A 23,277-nucleotide genomic window follows, 5' to 3' on the forward strand; every position below is an offset into this window, starting at 1 on the left:
TTTAAGGATGCAAGTGCTATGAATAGACAGCAGAGGGCAGTGCAACACCACAAACTGTAAAAGAGAACTAGTTGCCTTCAAATTACTGACACATTTTAAAATTTTTGTCTTTTTAAAAAAAATCCCTAATACTTAATGTCTGAAAGTGCAACTTTGATATATATATTTACAATCAAATTGTATGTAAAAGCTACTTGTCTAAAAAATAGCAAACCAATCTTACCTTCATGACAACAGGTTTCTCAAAATTATAAACAGAATGGGCCTTCCTTTGAACAAACTTCTGAAACTCTGGAAAGAAATGAAAATATCAGAACCTTCACACAAGCAAGAGAAGACAGAAACAATCAAAGTCTTAGCTCACCATTATAGACCATTTGAAAATTAAAGGGCTCCTCTTCATAGATGTCATTTAAATGTTTCATTGCTATAATAAGACAGATTTCCAAAACTGACAGACCTACAGTAAAATAAAAACTATGAGTTGTAGTTTAAAGAGACATAAGATTATACTGTCTTCTGAAGAGCATACTAGAGTCAAAGATCATAGCTTCATGGGCTGGAGGCCAAGCCTCTCCTAGACCCAAATGGTTTCCATCACTATTATCTTTACAAACTTAAGTTACTTAACCACATTGGGTTTAATTTTTCATAATCTGAAAAATAAGGTACTTTCTACACTGAGAAAAATTACAAGGATTAGAGACAAGATTACCAAACATTCATGATATAGCCCATAGTAAACAATATATAGGAACTGCAATTGCTGTTTTTAAATCACAAAGGTCCTTGGGTGGGATTTATTGAGAATCCCTAAACTTCTTCAGATCACATCCAAAATTGTGTACTGTTTCCCGGGAAAGAAAATGTTTATCAGACACTCAAAAGGGATAATGAATCTCAAATGATAAAAAAATGAGTGAATGCTCTTCAGTGGCACTGGTTTAATGAGAATGTCAGCAACACAGTCTTGCCTGGGTTTCCAAAGTGGCATGGGAAGTGTCAAGTTTCCATCACTTTAAATAGTAGTAGTAATGCCTTTTTAAGAACTCAGCTAGGGGCAAGCGCTGTGGCACAGTGGGTTAAACAGCCATCTGCAGTGCCGGCATCCCATATGGGCCTCGGTTCAAGTACCAAATGCTCCACTTCTGATCCAGCTCTCTGCTATGGCATAGGAAAGCAGTGAAAGATGGCTTGGGCCCCTGCACCCACGTGGGAGACCCAGAAGAAGCTCCAGGCTTTGGATCAGCGCAGCTCAACTCAGGCTGTTGTGGCCAACTGGGGAGTGAACCAGTGGATGGGAAGACTTCTCTTTCTCTCTCTCTCTGCCTCTCTTTCTCTTTGTGTAACTCTTTCAAATAAATAAATCTTTTTTTTAAAAAAAAGAACTGAGCTAGTGGTTCTCCATGAATATAAAATATTCTTAACATAAAATGATGCCAATGTTAATTTTGAAAAAAAATATTATCTAAATTCAAACTTTTTATAACCTCAAAAAATTATGATTAAATTAGGCTTCTCACCGTGTACAATATTGGCTTTAGAATCCATGCTACACAGCTGGTTAGCCTCCATAAGATCTGCTGGAGTCACAAATGGATGAGATGCTGTTACTCGATTTAAAGCAAGCATCTAGGCAAACGTAGAATAGAGAAAGGATTACTTATTATGGAGATCATAAGAGGGCAAAACTTCTGAATTTGCATAATTTATGCCTAAGAGAAAGTAAATATTAATGCTTGGCAAAGGTATTCTCCAGTTTAGGTCTAATAAACACAGTATTTTTTAAAATTCTTTTTATTATTTAATAAATGTGAATTTACAAAGTGCAACTTTGTATTGTTGTGGCTTCCCCCCCCAACCTCCCTCCCTCCCGCGCCCCTCCCCTCTCCCACTCCCTCTCCCATCCTGCCCTTCATCAAGTTTCATTTTCAATTACCTTCATATACAGAAGATCAACTTAGTATATACTAAGCAAGGATTTCAACAGGCTGCCCTCACACAATCGCACAAGGTATAGGGTATTGTTTGACTAGCAGTGTTGTTTTTAAGTTTCATAGTAAAAAACACATTAAGGACAGAGATCCTATGTGGGGAGCCTGTACCCAGTGACTCCCGTTGTCGATTTAACAATTGGCACTCTTATTTATGGCCTCAGCAATCACCCAAGGCTCTTGCCATGAGCTGTCTAGGATAAACACAGTATTTCAACTCATTTCATATAACTCTACAAATGTACAATATGAACAAATTCTTCCCACTCTTCCTACCCCTTTCCTCATGTGTAACTTACCCCTCAAAAGAACATTTTAAAGCGTAGGGTGATGAGAAGAAACAAAGTAAAAATGCTAATCAACCAGCCAAAGTTAGTATAAGATAGAAGTCAGCTGTTTTCTGTTTGTACAAAAAAAGAATATATATACCATGAAATTAATTCTCCTTGAAAGCAGAGCCTACTCCTTATTTAACTAATATTGTTGCACAAATACCTTGAGATTTCTTTTTGCTTTCTTTATATACATAAAATTTTTCATAAAAGTTAAATTTTGTCATTTAAGGTTAGCAGATAAAAACTGGTATCATCAGGGCCGGGGTTGTGGTGTAGCAGGTGAAGCTACTGCCTGCAATGCCGGCATCCCATATAGGCACCTGTTCTTGTCCTGCTTGTTTCATTTCTGAACCAGCTCCCTGCTAATGCACCTGCAAGAGCAGCAGAGGATGGCCCAAGCCCTTGGGGGCCCTGCACAGATGTGGGAGACCCAGAGGAAGCACCTGACCCCTGGCTTCGGCCTCACCCAGCCCTGGCTGTTGTGGCCATTTGGGGAGTGAACCAGCAGATGGAAGATTTCTTTAGCTCCCTGTCTCCCTGTTTCTTTGTAACTCTGCCTTTCAAATAAATAATTCAAAAATCTTCAAAAAGAACAAAAAAAATCTCCTGATATCATCAGGTTAGAATTGAATTTTGAATAAACAATGAGAAACTGCTTAGTAAAAGTATATACCATGCAATATTTGGGATATACTTATCTTAGAAGCTCTATCTTCCATCAAAACCCAGGCACAGGTGCCTTACTCAAGCAGAAGAGTTTGGCAATCCTTGTCTTTCATCCTCTGCCTGGCTGGAAACCAGGTCACCAGTAGCTGTTTCCCTTCTTCTGATGTTTCTTTTTTCCTTTCACTTTTATGTTTTTATTTATTTTGAAAGGTAGAGTGACAGGGACACATACATACCTATCTTCTATCCACTGGTTCACATCCTGAAATGCCTCAATCAGTCAGGACTGGGTCAGGCCAAAGTCAGGACCCAGAACTCTATCAAGGTCTCCTGTGGGGGTGCTCTGGTACTTAAGCCCTCAATTGCTCCCTCCCAGGATGCACATTATCAGGAAGCTAGATCAGAAATGGAAGCAGGACTCAATCCCAGGTACCAGCTTAAGCTGCAGTGCCACACATGCCCTTCATTTTTCATTATGAAATACACTTTTTAACACGCAAAAAGACAACAGAGTAATACAATGCATTATCTGTGGCCCCTTTCCCAGTTTAATGTGATTTTACAGAGATGAAGCCCCTCTCCTCCTAGAATCTCTATAGACTTCTCCACACAAAATAAACATCAATATGTATTCCTAGAAAACAGAATAATTTTCAAATATCATATAAATACTGGATTATAGTTTCACAACTATCTTTTGACTGACCATCTATTAACAGAATTATCCATGTTGAGGTATCAATTCTACTTTATTAATTTTTGGCTGCTATACTGTATTCCTTTGGATATATCCATTATTCATTTTCTATTGATGCACATGTCATTTCAATTTTTTCCCTGATTATAAACATGATTGCAATCAGCAATCCTATATCAGACTTCTTGTGCTTTTGAGTTTCTCTAGTTACCTACTTAGCTAAATGGATCTCCAAAGCAACTATACACATTTATATGAAAAGCAGTAACTTTTGGGGCCCTAGCAGGTAAGGCTGCCACCTATGGTGCCAGTATCACATATGGATCCTGCCTTGAGTCTTAGATGTTCTACTTCTGATCCAGCTTCCTGCTAGTGTGCCTGGGAAAGCAGCGGAAGATGGCCCAAGTACTTGGACTCCTGCACCCACGTGGGAGACCTGGAAGAAGCTCCTGGCTTCTGATCAGCCCAGCTCCGGCCGTTGTGGCCATCTGGAAAATGAACAAGTGGGTGGAAGATCTCACTCTGTCTCTAACTCTGCCTTTCAAATAAATGGATAATTAAAAAAAAAAAACTTTTTGTATTCATACTATAACATAACATGTAAATGCTAACACACACCAGACTAGTAGAAAAGTTTAATTGCAGCATTTGTCTGTAATCTTCTCAAATGTAAAGATCTTCCACAGTAAGAAAAAGGAATAAGCTAAGAATATGAGCAAGCAACCCAACAAAGTAGAAGTCTACATTACTAAGCAAGCTATTATTTAATTCATTATGATGCATTAAAAATTTAAGAGGAAACTGGCAAAATAATAGTTGTTCCTGTTGACAATACTGAGGCAGAGACACTTTCCCAGAATAATGGGAGATACATATATATATGTATGTATTTTTTTTACTCTAAAAATTCTTATTAACCAAATTCCTTCATGATAAAAACAGCTGTTGCTAGTGCTGAGGAGCTAGTGTTGTGGCATGACAGGCAAAGTTGCTGTTGCCTGCAACAATGGTACCTCATACGGGTGCTAGTTTGTGTCCGGGCTGCTCTTCTTCTGATCCAGCTCCCTGCTAATGGCCTGGGGAAAGCAATGGAACATGGCTCAAGTGTATGGCCCCCTGTCACCCATGTGAGAGACCTGAAAGCAGCTCTTGGCTCCTGGTTTCAGCCTAGCTGAGCCCTGGCTGTTGCAGCCATTTGGGGAGTGAAACACAGCAGGTGGAAGATCTCTCTCTGTCTCTCTTTCTCTGAAATTCTAATAAATAACTAAATCTCTTTTTAAAAACATAGCTGGTGCTGAAAATATCAGTGCACTTTTGATTGATGGACAGGAGATAAACTAATAAGCAGGAAGCCATATAAAAAGAAAAAAGACTTAAATTTCCTTAGCAGAAACAAGAAAAGGGAAGGCAATCTGTAATGAACATGGCAAAACCATGTTAGAATAAAAAAGAAACTTGAAGTCAGACAGCCTTAGATGCAAGCATTGCTGACTAATATCTCTGAGATCTTTATCAAGTTATTTAGTGTCAAGGTGCCTCAGTTTCTACAAGGGTAAGGATAAAAGTACCTAAGGAAAAAAAATAAGATTGTAGAGGTTAGTAATGTAGGTAAATTAACAATAATAGTAATATTTCTTGTTGGTCAAGAAATATTGGCAATTATCATTATTGTCCTATTACTATTACTGAATGTTGACCAAGAAACTCCTAAAACCAAAGCTATTTTCTCCTTGAAAGGTATTTGCCAAAGAATTTTCTAGAAATACTACACTAATTTCAAACTGTTAGGAAGAAGGAAGAAGTTCTTTAATTTTCAGAATAAAGTAATTTTAATTGATATTGTTTCAAGTTAGATGCAATTACTTGGTGAAAGACTATGATTAAATAGAATGTATTCCAGGTATAAGATACTGGTTCATTTTTCAAAAATCTATCATTGTAACCCAAGCAAATCAACAGGTTACAGAGAAATTATATAATCATATTATACTGATTAAGAGTAAGCATTTGACAAAATCCAACATCCACTCATAAACTCTCAGCAAGTTAGAAATGACGAGGAATTACCTCAAATGTTTAAAGAGCATGTATAAAAAATACATAACTAATATCATCATATTTCATAGTAAAAGACTGAAAGCTTTCCTTATAGGATTGAGAATGAGGAAGGAAATTTACTTTAATTGTAGAGTTATTTCTAGGCACTGCAATAAAACAAAAGAAAATCAGGATACACATACACACGTTATTAAACTGCCCTTTGGGACACCCACATTACGTATCAGAGTGCCTGCTTCAAATACAAGTTCCTTCGCTTCCAACCTAGCTTTCTGCTACTGCATGCTCTGTGAGGCAGCAGATTTTAGATAGCATAAGTACTTGCATCCTTGTCACCCATAGGAGAGAGCTGGTTTGAGTTCTGGGCTCACCCTCAGCTGCTGAGGATATTTGGTGTTTGGGATGTAAACCAGCAGATGGAAGATCTTGCTCCAATCTCCTGCCCTGGCTCCAAATAAAATTTTGTTAAAAAGAAAAAAATAAAATGCATACAGTCTAAAAAAAGCGAGTAACACCATCTCTATTCATTGTGATTGTTAACATAGAAAATCCCAAAAAATCTTAAAAAAAATTCATAGAATTACTAAATTTAGCAAAATCATAGCAGATCAAAACAATCACATTCCTGTATACTAACAATGAGAATACTAAAACCAAAATTTAAAAATGCTGTTTAGAGGGGCCAGCATTGTGGTGCAGTAGTTTAAGCCAAGCATCCTATACTGACGTGTTGGCTAGAGACCTGGGTGCTCTGCTTCCGATCTAATTCCTTGCTAATGCTCCTGGGGAAGCAGCAGATTTGCCTGAGTGCTTGAACACCTACAATCCATGTGGGAAACTAGGATGGAGCTCTGGGCTCCTGGCTTTAGAAAAGACCAGCCCAAGCCACTGTGGCCATTTGGGGAGTGTACCAGCAGATGGAAGATCTCTCTGTCTCCACCCTCCTCACTTTCTTTCACTCTGCCTTTCAAAAAAAAAAAAAAAAAACTACTTAAAATTGCATCAAAGAAAATTAATTAAGTATAAACATTAAATATATTTATTATCTGTGTGGTGAAAAACATTACAAAAAAGATTAAGTAAAATGAGATACGTAACATATTCAGGAATTGGAACACTCAAAGTGGTAAGCATGTCAGTTCTCCCAAATTTATCTATAGGTTTGATCATTTCCTGTGAAAACTTAATCACCTGGTTAAAGATAGTGACTGATAAACCAATACCAACCAATAGCATGTGTAACGACCGCAGGTTTTTGCTGACATTGAAATGCTTCTGTAGTACTTCTCTCACACTTCTATCTTCTGAGAGACACTAAAGAAAATAACAACAGAACAATGCTGTTTAAAACCTAAGTAATATATGGGGTGGGCATTTAGCCTAGCAATTACAATGCCTGTGCCTCATATCAAAGTATCTGGATTTGCTAACCCAGCTCTGGGTTCTGACTCCAGCTTCCTGCTAACGTAGATCCTGTGAGGCAACTGTGATGAGTTCCTGCCACCCACCACATGGACCTAGACTGAGTTCCCAGCTTTGGCCCAGCGCAGCCCAAGAGATTTCTCACAACTGAGGAGTAAACCTGCAGACAGGATTGCTCTGTGTGTCAGTCTTTCTCTCTCTCTTAAATAAATAAAAAAATAAACCACACTAAATATAATCTTGTGCTTCACTGGTTGGTATACTTTTTAACTCTATCTGATACTGACTCAGTTTTCATATATTGTGGTTTTCAACGCTAAAATCACAAGAAAATTTCAAGTCCATTGATTTTCTTCATATCCTTTAACATTAATCTGCTATTCCAAAATTTCTAGTCTAACAAGGGAAACTACACAGTCACACTAATGCAGCCTGGAGCACAGAGAATGAGAGCTACTGTGCCTGAGAAAACGAGGAAAAGTATTACAAGAACATTTAAGCTGCACGATTTATTATGTTAAAATGAAAAGGGGGTTGACGCCGTGGCCCGCTTGGCTAATCCTCCGCCTGCGGCACCAGCACCCTGGGCTCTAGTCCCGGTTGGGGCTCGGGGTACTAGTCCTGGTTGCTCCTTTTCCAGTCCAGCTCTCTGCTGTGGCCTGGGAGGGCAGTGGAGGATGGCCCAAGTGCTTGGGTCCCTGCACCCGCATGGGGGACCGGGAGGAAGTACCTGGCTCCTGGCTTTGGATCGGCACAGTGCCGGCCGTGGCGGCCATTAGGGGAGTAAACCAATGGAAGGAAGACCTTTCTCTCCGTCTCTCTCTCTCTCACTGTCTATAACTCACTCTCTCTTTCTCTCTCTTTCTCTCTCTCTCTCTCTCACTGTCTAACTCTGCCTGGCAAAAAAAAAGGGAAGAACATTCCAGTTATGGGAACTGTATAAGCATATAGGAGGACTGTTGCATACTGACAGGCACTTTTGAGTTGCGGTTATTGGCAAATGAAGAATATGGAAAGAAAAAGGCAGAAAAAGTTAGTTGGAGGCAATTTCACCCAATGGTGAAGGAGGGTGTGAAATAACAGAGTGGTACAAAGACAAAAGAGAATTAAGACATTTATAGAAGGCATCTCTGATGGAGAATTAACTGATTGAGAGAAGAGAAGGAAAAGACTGAAAGAGGGAAGGAAAAGTTAAAGATGATATAGGAGCAGAATGAACCACAAACAGTATAATGAGGTAAAAAAATAAACCTTGGATTATCAGTACTTACAGTACAGATGGAAAAATAAAGAGTAAAGAAGACAGAAGAGAACCCAAGAGAGAAGTGATCCAGAACACAAGAGGAAAACTTCAAGACCAAAGGTGATGATCAACAATGTCTACTTTTCTAAATTAAGATACATTTTAAGAGGAGGCTTTAGAAATTCAGAGATCAGTAAGGTCCTTTGAGAAAGCAATACCTAAACGAGCCACGTATCTGCAATGAATTAGGATTGAATGAAAAGTGAAAAGTACTTGGTAATGAGAAAAGATTAAATGAAAGAAGACTAAATTCAGAGGCAGCAGTTCCAAGAAGGGCTCGGGGAAGATTCATGGAATTTTTCAAAACTCATTGGCATGGAATAAGAATTCAATTTCCTTATTTAAAAAAAAAAAAAATCCCAGAAAACTAAGCATTTCTATATTTTCTACATCTATTACTGCATGTCTTTACGTCTGGCACTACAAGAAAAAACCAGATTCAGGAGTAAGTTCTATTCTATTTGAAAGGAATTTCTAGTATTTTCTCAGTAAATATGTTATCCTAGATACTATTTTAGTTATAGTTCCTACTATTTTAATATTACTTTTAGCTGTTGACTATTTTTTTTAAAAAACAAACAGTCTTAAAGACTGGAAGAAGACTCTGTAGAACAGGTGATTCTCTGAATTGACTTCTTATTATTATTTATTTGAGAGGCACAGTTACAGAGAGAGGCCTTCCATTCGCTGATTCACATCCCAAATGGCTGCAACAGCAGGAGCTGAGCCGATCCAAAGCCAGGAGCCAAGAGCTTCATCCAGGTCTCCCACATGGGTGCAGGAGCCCAAGCACTTGGATCATCTTCTGCTGCTTTCCCAGGCCATTAGTAGGGAACTGGATCAGAAGTGGAGTAGCCAGGACTTGAACTGGTGCTCATATGGGATGTCAGCGCTGCAGGCAGAGGCTTAACCTACTATGCCACAGCACCAACCTCTGTTTACATTTTAAAGGTACTTTTTTCGTTTATAAATTTTTATCATAAATAAAGGCAAATATATTTTGAAGTCCAGAGGATGAACATAAAATAATAAAGCTAAGAAATATAAATAAAAACATTTTAGAAATAGGGCTGGCACTGTGGTGTAGCAGGTAAAGCCAATGTGGTTGTGTTCTTATCCCAGTTGTTCCACTTTTGATCCAGGTAAGGCTAGTGGACTGAGAAAAGCAATGGAAGATGGCCCAAGTACTCAGTCCCTTGACACAGAGTTGGGAGACCTTGATGAAGCTCCTGGCCCCTAGCCACTTCAGGGAGCAAAGTAGCAGATGGAAGACTTGTTTTCTCGGTTTCTCTCTCTCTGTTGCTCCGAGTTTAAAATAAATAAATAAATCTTTAGAAACAAAACATTTTTTTCCCCTAAAGATTTATTTATTTATTTGAAAGGCAGAGTTAGAGAGAAGCAGATGCAGAGGCAGAGAGAGAGCGAGGTTTTCAATGTGCTGGTTCACTCCTCAAATGGCCACAACGGCTGTAGCTGGGCAGATCCGAAGCCAGGAACCTGGAGCTTCCTCTGGGTCTCCCACTGGGTGCAGGTGCCCAAGGACTTGGGCCATCTTCCACTTGGGCTATAGCAGAGAGCTGGATCACAGGTGTAGCAGCCAGGACTTAAACCAGTGCCCATATATGATGCCGGCACAGCAGGTGGCGGCTTTACCTGCTATGCCAAAGTGCTGGCCTCAGAAAGAAAACTTTTTATAGATAACAATTTTAGCTTTTCGAACTATTTTTCATTGTTCAGTATGTAAGAAATGTAAGAAACATGTAACTAAATATCATGGACAAACTATAGTCATGGCTTTTGTGCTGGATCATATTAAATCATCTATAAAGCTAAAGTAATAAAATCAGAGCACTTTCCCAGGAAAAACTAAAGAAAACAACTTGGGACAAAAATAACTGATGAAACCATTTTCTCTTCAAGAAATATGTTATTTTTTTTAAAATATTTATTTACTTATTTGGAAGGCACAGTTACAGAGAGGCAGAGGCAGTGGCAGTGGCAATGGCAGTGGCAGTGGCAGAGGGAGGGAGGGAGAGAGGGAGAGAAGTCTTGCATCGCTGGTTCACTCTCCAAATGGCCACAGCGCTGTGGATGGATGAGACTAAAGTCAGAAGCAAGGAGCTTCCTCCAGCTCTCCTACCAGGGTACAGGTGACCAAACACTTTGGCCATCACCTGCTACTCTCCCAGGCCATAGCAGAGAGCTGGATAGGAAATAGAGCAGCTGAGACTCTAACCCGCACCTGGAAGGCTTTACCCACTACACCACAGGGCAGACTCTGTAAATTACTTTTAAAATCCCTATTTGCTTTTCTTTGATAAAATACTTCAAAAGGTTCCCTGTGTTTTGCCTTCCTACCTCTATACTTTTAGAGCTCTGGCTCCAACTCCTTCTTTTTCTAAAAGGTATTACTTTTTATTTCCATAATTACTTTATCTGTTTAGAAAAAAAAAGTCTATGTCATCTAAATGTTAGCCACTACTAACAAAAACTTCTCTCATTTTATTTTTAATTCCTTCAATATTCAAACACTATGAAATACGAGGATAAGGCTATTATCAATAATCAATTGAACTTAGCTGAAGTGCTTTGGGGAATTTCCTTTGAGGAGAATTAGCTAAAATTTTTAAAATTGCTCTTTTCCAGAGAATTCTCAGCTGTGCTGAGATGGGGCCTGTTCTGCTTATTTATCTGACTAACTTGAGTGCTAAAATAAACCTTGAAATCAAAGAGTTTGTTTAGGGTAATTCTATACTGAAGATATTTATTAGATGAGACTCGATGGGTGATTTATTATCTATACTACTGCTTTTGGTTTAACCTTGTTATTAAAAACAACTGCTAGGGGGATGGTAATGTGGCATAGTGGGTAAAGCTGCTGTCTGCAGCGCTGGCAGCCCATATGGGCACGGGTTTGAGTCTCTACTTCCTATACAGCTCCCTGCTAATGAGCTTGGGAAAGCCATAGGAGGTGGCCCAAGTGCATGGGCCACTAGACCCATGTGGGAGACCTGGATGAAGCTCCTGACTCCTGGCTTTGGCCTGGTCAAGCACTGGCTCTTGCGGCCATCCGGGGAGTGAAACAGTGGATGGAAGATTTATTCCCCTCCAGTCCCTCCCTCTCCCTTTTTGTAACTATACCTTTCAAATAAATAAATAAATCTTTCAAAAAAAAAAAAAAAACAAAAACCCAAAACCTGGATAATCAGCACTGAGCGAAGGACAGCTCCTTTAATAGAGCCCATCCCCTTTCCTTGCAGGGCAGGGACTCTGGCCATGGTGCTGACAGGTTTTTCAAGTGAAACTTATGCATATTTTAAAGGGTGGTGGTACAAAGTGGTCTGGTTAGGAAAAGTAAACATTAGAACAAAGAGAAACAAATCTTAGTGGTGCTAGCTCTACTTTATGGCACTGGTTTTAAGATTAAACAAAAAAAGGGTATTGCTCACATTCATTTCTAGCATCTGCTTCTAAGTTTGGGGGATTACAAGTGTCTTTAACTGCGATTCAGAAAACTAGTGCTGAACCATCCTAAATACAGTGTTAACATTTTATAAAGAATCCAGAGTTATGCTTTACCAGTAATCCCTCATCATTCTCTTAACTTATATACTGTCATTCCTTGGTATTCTCAAGGTGTGGGGAGGAGAGCAGAGAAGGTAAAGGACTGGTTCCAAGACGTCCTGTGGACACCAAAATCCATGGATGCTCAAGTCCCATATATAAAATGGCCTAATATTTGTATATAACTTATACAATCCTTCCACATAGTTCAAATCATCTCTACATTACTTAAAATATTTAAAGTTATGTAGTAACTTCAGAATAAAAGAGTGAGCAGGGATAGAAATTAAATCCCTAGGAGAGTGTAGATATTCTAGAATGGCTCCATTTGAATTTCTACCAATCAGAGAAACATACTACTGGAATGAGACAATCAGATGTAGCAGGTCTGTGAGGCACTGAAAAATGGATCCAGAGGTAAAAATCCAGAGTTTATATCTGCTCCAGGACTAGGTAAGAGAGTGATAATGTGAGGGTATCAAGTATAAACTGTTCCTAGAGAATTCTTATCAGGTAAGCAAATCCAATAACACATCAGAAAGATCATTCACCTGGACCAAGTTTTTTTATCCCTGGTATGCAAGGATGGTTCAACATTCACAAACCAATCAACGTGATACATCACATTAACAAAAACCATATAATTATCTCTGCATCTGTTGAGATACATATAATTATCCCAACAGATGCGGAGAAAGCATCTGATAAAATACAACACACTTTCATGATAAAATTGGGCATAGAGGGAACACTACTCAACACAATCAAGGCAATTTATGACAAACCCACAGCCAGGATACTCTTGATTGGGGAAGTTCTAGACAGAGCCATTAAGCACGAAAAAGAAATCAAAGGGATACAAATTCAGAAGCAGGACATCAGCCTATCCCTATTTGAAGACAACATGACTCTATATATAGGGGATCCAAAAGACTCCACTAAGAGACGACTGGAACTCAAAGAAGAGTTTAGTAAAGTGGCAGATACACACAAATCAACAACCCTTATATATACAGACAATGCCATGGCTGAGAAAGAAATTCTAAGATCAATCTCATTCATAATAGGTGCAAAAAAAAAATCAAATACCTTGGAATAAATTTAAGCAAGGATGTCAAAGATCTGTATGATGAGAATTACAAAACATTAAAGAAATAGGAGATACAAAAGAAAAGGAAAAATCTTCCATGTTCATGGATTCGCAGAATCAATATCATCAAAATGTCTATACTAATCAATATCATCAAAATGTCTATACTACCGAAAATTTTAGAGATTCAATGCAATAGCAATTTAAGATTCAATGCAGTACCAATCAAAATACCAAAGACATTCTTCTAGATATAGAAAAAGTGATGCTGAAATTCATATGGAAACACAGGAGACCCTGAATAGCTAAAGCAATCGTACACAACAAAAACAAACCAGAGGCATCACAATACCACATTTCAAGACATACTACAAGGCAGTTATAATCAAAACAGTTTGGTACTGGTACGAAGACAGACCAATGGAACAGAATAGAAATGCCAGCAATCAATCCATGCATCTATAGCCAAATTATCTTTGACAAAGGAGCTAAAATCAATCCCTGGAGTAAGGACAGTCTCTTCAACAAATGATGCTGGGAAGCAGGACCCCTATCTTAAACCTTATACAAAAGTCCATTCAAAATGGATTAAAGACCTAAATCTACAACCTGATACCATCAAATTATTAGAGAACACTGGGGAAATCCTGTAAAATATTGGCACATGCAAAGAGTTCTTGGAAAGGAAAAGACCACAGAGGCACAGACCATCAAAGTCAGAATTTAGGGCTGGCGCCGTGGCTCACTAGGCTAATCCTCCGCCTTGCGGCGCCGGCACACCAGGTTCTAGTCCCAGTCGGGGCGCCGGATTCTGTCCCGGTTGCCCCTCTTCCAGGCCAGCTCTCTGCTGTGGCCAGGGAGTGCAGTGGAGGATGGCCCAGGTCCTTGGGCCCTGCACCCCATGGGAGACTAGGAGAAGCACCTGGCTCCTGCCATCGGATCAGCGCAGTACGCCGGCCGCAGCATGCCAGCTGCGGCGGCCATTGGAGGGTGAACCAATGGCAAAGGAAGACCTTTCTCTCTGTCTCTCTCTCTCACTGTCCACTCTGTCAAAATAAATAAATAAGTAAATAAATATTTTAAAAAAAAGTCAGAATTTACAAATGGGATGACATCAAATTGAGAAGCTTCTGTACTGCAAAAGAAACACAGGAAAGTAAAGAGGCAACCAACAGAATAGGAGAAATTATTTGTAAACTATGCAACTGATAAAGGATTAATAACAGAATATATAAGCAGATTAAGAAACTCCACAACAAACAACCTACTTATGAAATGGGCAAAGGACTTAAACAGACATTTTTCCAAAGAGGAAATCCAAATGGCCAACAGACACGTGAAAAACTGCTCAGGATCACGAGTCATTAGAGAAATGGAAATCAAAACCACAATGAAGTTTCTCCTCACCCCCGTTAGAATCGCTTTCACACAGAAATCAACAAACAACAAATGCTGGTGAGGATGTGGGAAAAAAGGTACCCTAATCCACTGTTGGTGGGAATGTAAACTGGTATAGCCATTATGGAGGAAAGTTTGGTGATACCTCAGAAATCTGAATATAGACCTACCACATTTTCCAGCTATCCCACTCCTGGGAATTTACCCAAGGGAAATGAAATCAGCATATGAAAGAGTTATCTGTGCCTCCATGTTTATTGCAGCTCAATCCATGATAGCTAAGATATGGAATCACCCCAAATATCCATCAACTGAAGACTGGATAAAGAAATTATGGGATATGTACACCATGGAATACTACACAGCAGTAAAAAAAAATCTGGTTGTTTGCAACAAAATGGATAACACTGGAAAACATCATACTTAGTGAAATAAGCCAGTCTGATAAGGACAAATACCATATGTTCTCCCTTGACTTGTGATAACTAATAGAGCACCTAATAGGTAATCTATAGAAGTAAAATTGACACTCTGAAAAGCAATGAGTTTGAAAAGCCTTTTTCTCACCTGTTGTGGAACAGGTTTTTTTTAGTTGAACTCTTTACTTAACATAGAGTTAATCATATGTGTATAAAGTTAACTAAGAATAGATCAAAAAGAATGGGAATAGAAGAGAGAGGAGGAAGAGGGCTTGGAGAGTAAGTGGAGGGTGGGAATGGTGGAAAGAATCACCATGTTCCTAAAGTTGTAATTATGAACCATATGAAGTTTATATTCCTCAAACAAAAGGTTTCTGGGAAAAAATAATCCAGTGAGATAAAAGCTGAAATTGTGGGGCTGCATTGTGGTGCAGTGGATTGAACAGTACCATCTGTGACTCTGGCATCCCCTATGAGCACTGGTTCACTGGTTTTTCCACTTTCAATCCATCTCCCTGGTAATGCATCTGGGAAAGCATCAGAAAATGGCCCAAGTACAAGGCTCCTGGCTTCAGCCTGGCCCAGCTCTGGCCACTGCAGACATCTGGGGTATGAACCAGGGTATGCTCAATTGTTGTTTTTCTTTTCTCACTCTCTCTCTATAAACTCTGCATTTCAAATAAATAAATAAATCTTTTTAAAAAAACAGCTGTAGTTGTTTATGAGAACTGAGGGTGGAAAAAAAGCTGCACAGGATATATATAAACCACTAACAGAGTAACTTGCCAAAGCTGCAAAAGATAGAAAATAACTTTTACTTTTCAAATTCATTAATAAAATGCTCTACAATATAAAGCAGATTTGGATAACACACAAATCTCATTAAAGTTTACTTGATATTACTGATATAAGTCCTAAGGCTTGAATTTAGGAGATATTTCAATTGCCTTTAATAGAAGAAAATAAGAAAACAAAGTGCATAATTTGCATTCTTGTGGTTACGTTTTTAAACCATAGTAACACCAGAGTTAATGCACAAATTCTTAAAATTTGTAATTTTAATTTTTTTTGTTTGGTATACAAGGACATGTAAGTTACTTTAACATAATTGCCTTCAGGTTACCTGAACATTCTCATTCCATTTTTCAGCAAAAACCTTGTCTGGAAATTCTGCAGGTAGAGATAATTGTTCCTTAAATATTTTAACATACTGTGGAAAACCAAACGAATTCATTAAGTGTATCTGTCGGTGAGAAAATCGTGACTTCACTCTTTTTTCTAGGAGTTCCAAAATATCCTTAAAAACAAATATAAATCTTTGTTAAGACAATTACACCAATGTTATAGGTATAAGTAAACTACCACCTCTAATTAATATGCTTATTCTTTAATACATTATTAAACATTAAAAAAAACCATGAAAATTAAAACATTTCCAGCCGCCTGCAGGCTTGGAGATGCCATGTCTTTTTCCTATATTATTCTCAGCTAATGTGATCTACAATGATTGCTAAGGAAAAATTGTGACAATTTAATGATTAGTTATATTCCTCAGTAAAAATAAAAGGAAATTTGATACATTCTATGAAGAATTCAAATAACAAATTAACAAAACACAGTGAGCTTATTACATTCATAAAAATTTAAACATCTTCACAGTTTTATGTAACAAAGACTCAAGAAGCAGGAGGTGTAATGAGGCAAACTTCAGTTTGCTAAGCTATCTATAAAATTAAACTACCACAATCAGCTATAGGAATCAACTGCAGAAGAGCAAACTGGTAAGAATACAGTATAACACTGGGAAGGAATCTGCCTTTTTGTTTTTTTATAGTGATATTCTTAAAAACTACTTGTATTTGTATCATTTCTTCTTTTTTTCTAAAAATGTATTTTATTTGAAAGGTAGACTTATATATAGAGACAGAGCTAGAGAGAGATATTTTTCATCTGCTGGTTCACTCCCCAAATGGCCACAACAGCCACAGCTGAGCTAACTGTAAACCAGGAGGAGCCAAAAGCTTCTTCCAGGTCTCCCATGTTGGGGCAGGAGCCCAAGCAATTGGGCCATCCTCCATTATTTTCCCAGGCACATTACCAGGGAGCTGGATTGGAAGTGGAGTAGGCAGGACTTCCACCAGCACCCATATGGGATGCCAGTGCTGCAGGCAGAGGCTTTACACACTATATCATGGCATTGGCCCCTGTGCCATTTTTCTTAAGGAGAAATTAGATACTAAGTTTACTGGCAAAGAACACTAGATGCCAAAAGATAACATATCCTACTTGTAAGAATGAAGGAAATACTCCCACAAAACTGATATGCATTCAAACTGCCCCAGATATCAGGAGCACAGTATGGAAGTTGTCTTTGTCATGTATGAGGAAACATCAAACACTGAGTGAAAAATGGAATTAAAAGATAATATACATTTCCCATGAACTTATGGAAGTCTCCTTACAGATGGATAAGAACTATCATTTCTAATTTTTTTAAAGATTTATTTATTTATTTGAAAGGAAGAGTTACAGAGAGACAGAGGCAGAGAGAGACAGAAGTCTTCCATCCGTTGGTTCATGCACCAGATGCCTGCAATGAATGGAGCTGTGCCAATCCAAAGGCAGGAGCCTGGATCTTCTTCCTGGTCTCCTACGCAGGTGCAGGGGCCCAAGGATGTGGGCCATCTTCTACTGCTTTCCCAGGCCACAGCAGAGAGCTGAATTGGAAGAGGAGCAGCCACAACTCAAACTAGTGCCCACATTGGATTCTGGAACTGTAGGCGGCAGCTTTACCTGCTACACCACAGTGCTGGCCCCCTTAAATATATTTTTAACATTGAGCTTGAACAATCTTTCAAAAGATTTTATGGTATACAGAATTAACCTAAATCAGCTAACAATTCCACTCCTAATTATACAACCAAGGGAAATGTAAAAGTGTATGCAACAGGGCCAGCACTGTGGTGCAATAGGTAAAGCCATAGCCCTCAGTGCCAGCATCACATATGGGCACAAGTTGGAGTTCTGGCTGCTCCACTTCCAATCCATCTCCCTGCCTGGGAAAGCAGTGGAGAATGGCCCAGGTGATTGGGTCCCTGCACCCATGTGGGAGACCTGGATGAAGTTCCCGGCTCTGGCCTGGCCCAGTCCTGGATGTTGTGGCTATTTGGGGAGTGAACCAGCAGATGGAAGATCTTTCTGTTTCTCCCTCACTCTAACTCTGCCTTTCAAATAAATAAATCTTTTTAGAAATGTATATCCACCAAAAAACATATACATGAATGTTTATAGCACTATTATTCATAGTAACTTAAAACATGTAAAGACACCAAATGTCCATCAATTTGTGATTAGATAAACAAAATGTGGAATAGCTATACAATGGAACATTACTTAGCAATAAAAAGGAACAAAAAACTGATAAATTCTACATTATGGATATATCTTGAAAACATTATGTTAAGTGAAAGAAGTCAGACAAAAAGACTATTTTTATCTTCTAAAAACACTCATGAAATGACACAATGACTGGCAGGGATGGCAGGATTCAGTGAAGGATAACAAGAGTTAGTTTGTTGTTACTGCTGAAGCCATGGAAATCAGGGATTACTACTTGGTTCTCTTCAATGCGTACTGTTGAAATTTTCTATAATAAATTATTTCAAAAGAGCATGCAGAGAAGCCCAGAAATAAAATTTTTAAATGTAGCCAGGTAATTCTCATAATAGCAAGGTAAGGAAACCAGGCACAAAAGAAACAATTCAAATGATCAAAATGGGATAATAGTTAGTTTGTGAAAGATGACTAGAACGATGAAAAGCTTGGAGTGAGAGGAAAGGAAATGGTAAATGGAAAATGTGGAATGCTTTTAAACGTCAAGGAAAAGTGTCAGTATGACAATTAAAAATGAAAGAAATGATATTCAGAGAGAGAGGAATATTCAACATCTAAAATTTTCTATTAGGGAAGACTTCTAAATTAACCATACAGGTAGGTGCTAAAAAGACAATAAAAATTATATTCTATGCAATTAATAATTAAGAGTCCAAACATAGGAATGTCATGGAAATGGAAGTAAAAGATGTTTTAGTGGTAGATAGCAATATCAACACAAGTTAGCAATGTGGGGATATAGGGTTCAGTTTGAAAAACGGGGGACAGGAGAGGACAGTGCAACATTATGGTTTAATGAGTTAGGCTACCACTTGTGGTACCAGCATTCCATGTTGGGGTGTCAGTTTGAGTCTCAGCTGTTTTGCTTCTTCTGATTCAGCTCCCTGCTGATGCACCTTGGAGGCAGGAGATGAAGGCCTCAGGTGCTTAGACCCTTGCCATCTTTGTAGGAGATCTGGATGGGTTTTCTGATTCCTGGCTTTGCATTGGTCCAGCCTAGGCTTATGAGACTGTTTTGGGGATAACCAGTGGCTAGAAGATCTCTTTGTCTCTGTCTCCCTCTCTTTCTCTGTCACTCCGTCTTAAATAAAAGGAAAAAAATAAAGCCGGAATTCCTTGCACAGCAAAAAGGCTGCTTGCTCCCAGGCAATTACTGCTCCATCCATCCTTCTGTTCTCCGTAAATATGAATACCTAGATACAATTACACTTGAAAGAACTATGCAGTTGGAGAATTATACATACAGAATAAAAATAAATCTCTGGGAGCCAGGATTGTGGCATTATCAGGTAAAGCCCTTACCTGTGACACTGGCATTCCAAATGGGTGCCCGTTTGAGTCTCAGCTGCTCCTTTTTTGATCCAGCTCCCTACTAACATGCCTGGGAAAGCAGCAGAGGATGGCCCAAGTGCTTAGGCCTTGCACCCATGTGGAAGGACCTGGAAGAAGCTCCTGGCTCTGATTTGGTCTAGTCCTAGTCATTGTGGCCATCTGGGGAATGAACCAACAGATAGAAAGTCTCTCTCTCTACTCTTTCTGTAACTCTTTCAAATAAATAAATCTTAAAACAAAAACAAAGAAAACTCTGAGAAAACTGCAAGTTACTCTGAGTCAATAAAATTTGCCACTGCCTCCTCTATGTAAAAATAATCTTTTAGATATGAAAACTGGTGCTTCCTTTAACCCTGTGATATCTCATACTTTTGGCAAGGTTGGAATACATACAATAGAGAGCCATTAGTCAGATGCTCTATAAGGGAGGCTTATTCTGAAGGTATACATCATAAGCTCTAGAGTGCAAGGAAAGGAGGTACAAAGACAGTGACTCTGTAGATAAACAGCACTGGAAAGAGGACTCTTGAACAATGACTTACACTTTTCTAAAGAAGAAAAATAACTGTAGGAAAGGAGAATAAGTAAATGGGCCTGATATAGCCTGCCAGGAAAGGAGAGTAAAAAAGATGGAAAAAGCATTGGAGGGATGGCAGTCATGGTATGGGAGAAGAGTTTTACTTGAATTCACAAGTTCATACTATGCGAGGAAAAAAAGCAAACATAAAAAGGCCTGTCTAGTTATCCAATGGCACATAAGATTCACTATGTATAATTCCCTCACAAAGTAAAGTGACAAGGACATTGAAATTAAGGTTAAAATCATTCCAAAATCTTCCAAGGAATGAAGAAACCACTCTGCTGTAACTGCTAGATGGAATCTCTACCATTTCTGGAGATGCATAATTACAAATTTAGGATAATTCATTTTTTGAGTTGATTTCAAGCATTTTAAAAATATTAAAAGAATCCTAAGTGTAAAAATAAAATTAGCATAATCCAATTACATTTTTTTCCTGTAGTTATTTCATTGGGAAGAAGGTGGTCATTAGTGTATAGGTAGCTATAGGTTCTCCTCAATTTAAGGATCAATGTACTATGCATTGTTGGAATAAAATTTTGAAAATCCTTAATATAATGACCAACATAAAAGAAAAAAAAACTAATTATATGGTCAATTAAGTTTGAATTTTGTAAATACTAAACTCCATTTTTTAAGTAGAAATACTTACCAGTCTACACGTAAGACCAATAACTGATACTGGAGTCTGTGCAGTCTGAGAAATATCAAAAAGATTATAAAGGAGTGTTTGATTTTTATGATGAGCAAAAAGATCAAATTCATCTAATATGAAGATCACAGGGCAACTGCTAGTACGGTCACCTAAGATGAAAGAAAAGCTTCATATTAATGAGCTATTACGTAAATATTTTTCAAATTCCCAAAGTATCTACTACATTTCAGTAAGCCTCAATTCAAAAAGCACACAGTTATAACTTATTTTAGGTAGGGTACTTACCAGTGCATGTACACTCATTAAACAGAAAAAATTATTCCCTCAGGTAATTAATAGTCTAGTTACTAGAATCCAGTTTGTGGATAAAAAACTTTAAAATAATTTAAATGACTAATTATGCAAATGTAATTCTTCTTTAATAATTATAAAACTGGCAAAGGTTTTTCAATACCTATATAGAACCAAAACACACTGGGATTGAAATATAAAGTCACTAACTAATGAATAAAATTGCTTTAAAAGAGAACTGTTTCACTAGTAGAAATGCAAAATATTTTACTATAGAAATAATAAACAATGTTGAGACTACTGAAGTTCAAGTTAAAATTTAATTTCTTTGAACCACAATTTTAAATTTGGTATTTATTTATTTAATTTCTATGAAAGGGAGAGAGGCAGAGAAAGTGGTATCTCCTATCTGTTGGTTCACTCCCCAAATATCCACTGACACTGAGGCTGGGCCAAGCTGAAGCAGGAGCTAGGAACTACAGCCAGGCTTCCCATGTGAGTGGGAAGGACCTAACTACTTGAGCCATCACTGCTGCTGCCCAAGGGTACACATTACCAGGAAGCTGGAATCACCTTTTAAGGTAGAGTTTAGAAATATGGTTTCTCTTAAGTATAAAGCTTTTTTTCCAGAATTCTACTCATTAAAGTTCACGCCAGGAAGTATCTGCATGATCATCTAAGCATTTCCTAACTATTAAAAAGACAGAAACAAAAGTCAGTAACTTAAAAAATTATGGTGGGGCTGGCACTGTGGCATAGCAGGTAAAGCCACCACCTGCAATGCTGGCATCCCATGTGGAAGCTGGTTCAGGTTCACTTCCAATACAGCTCCCCACTAATGTGCCTGAGAAAGCACAGAACATGGCCCAAGAACTGGGCCCTGCACCACATGGGAGACCTGGAAGAAACCCCTGGCTCCTGACATCAGCATGGCCCAGCCATGGCCGTTATGGCCATTTGGGGAGTGAATCAGTGGATAAAAATCTCTCTTCTCTCTCTGTAACTCTTTGAAATATGTATGTATTACCTTTATTCAGGAGAAAAGTAAAATTAAAAACAAATATATTTCGACAGCTCAAAACAAGTTAAATACTTACCTTTTTTTAAAGCTTCCAGAAGAAATGAAAGGTTTTCAGCAAAGCTTCCCTGGGTAACAAAATAAGATACCACGATTTGAAGTCCAGTGAAATAAAGAATAAAAATGGGCTATCTGACTCTCAGACTTTATGTAGACACTATATGAAAATTTTTTCCTAGTAAACCAGAGTTAGTGGTCAGGTTTTCAACTGTCTGAGAATGTGTATTACGATCTAAAACTCAAACATAAAAGTAGAGATGATACTACACCAAAACCATCAATACTATGTCATATTTATAATTTTACATAGATATAACCAGAATACTTTAGAATACAACCTTAATATTATAGATGATTTTTAACAAGTTATTAGATATAATTATCCAGATACTCCAGATTGAGGGCAGAGTACGACCTTCCACATATTGTGATGACTGTATGCTGAATGTTGACACCATTTCTAAGGTAGGGAAAAAGCTATTGCCCAAAATTTACTATAACATAATAAATACAACATACCATAATAATAACCATAATTGGCATATAACCTTTCAATCTGTTGGGAAATTAGTGTTCAAAGTTACTAAAAGGTTGAGCTGTGTTTTAAAAAATGTTGAGTATATACTTATATATAAATATATGAAGGAACTTTCCATAAAATTCAGAATTAAAACAGAATTAAAAGACAAGTTTATTTTGGTGAAAAAAACTGAAGGGCATACAATTTTTTTTTGACAGGCAGAGTGGACAGTGAGAGAGAAAGACAGAGAGAAAGGTCTTCCTTCCATTGGTTCACACTCTAATGGCCGCTGTGGCCGGCGTGCTGTGGCCGGCGCGCTGCGCTGATCAGAAGGCAGGAGCCAGGTGCTTCTCCTGGTGTCCCATGGGGTGCAGGGCCCAAGCACTTGGGCCATCCTCCACCGCACTCCCGGGCCACAGCAGAGATCTGGTCTGGAAGAGGGGCAACTGGGACAGAATCCGGCGCCCCGACCAGGACTAGAA

General features: G+C 38.4%; 1 protein-coding gene across 6 annotated transcripts in view; it reads right to left on the reverse strand.

Annotated features, from left to right (window-relative positions):
- ORC4 (origin recognition complex subunit 4) overlaps positions 1-23,277 on the reverse strand; it is a 77,159-nt gene that overhangs the window by 4,892 nt on the left and 48,990 nt on the right. For 5 of the 6 annotated variants that reach the window (XM_062186472.1, XM_062186455.1, XM_062186464.1 and 2 more), the window contains 7 exons: positions 22,295-22,343; positions 20,904-21,055; positions 16,070-16,243; positions 6,978-7,064; positions 1,524-1,632; positions 365-460; positions 224-291 (listed from right to left, as the gene is read on the reverse strand). In XM_062186472.1, the coding sequence (XP_062042456.1) occupies positions 224-291; positions 365-460; positions 1,524-1,632; positions 6,978-7,064; positions 16,070-16,243; positions 20,904-21,055; positions 22,295-22,343 (735 nt within the window). The remainder of the gene's footprint in view (positions 1-223; positions 292-364; positions 461-1,523; positions 1,633-6,977; positions 7,065-16,069; positions 16,244-20,903; positions 21,056-22,294; positions 22,344-23,277) is intronic. The other variant, XM_062186481.1, reaches the window with a different exon arrangement.

Source organism: Lepus europaeus, chromosome 1 (assembly GCF_033115175.1).
Source record: "Lepus europaeus isolate LE1 chromosome 1, mLepTim1.pri, whole genome shotgun sequence".
Lineage (NCBI taxonomy): Eukaryota > Metazoa > Chordata > Mammalia > Lagomorpha > Leporidae > Lepus > Lepus europaeus.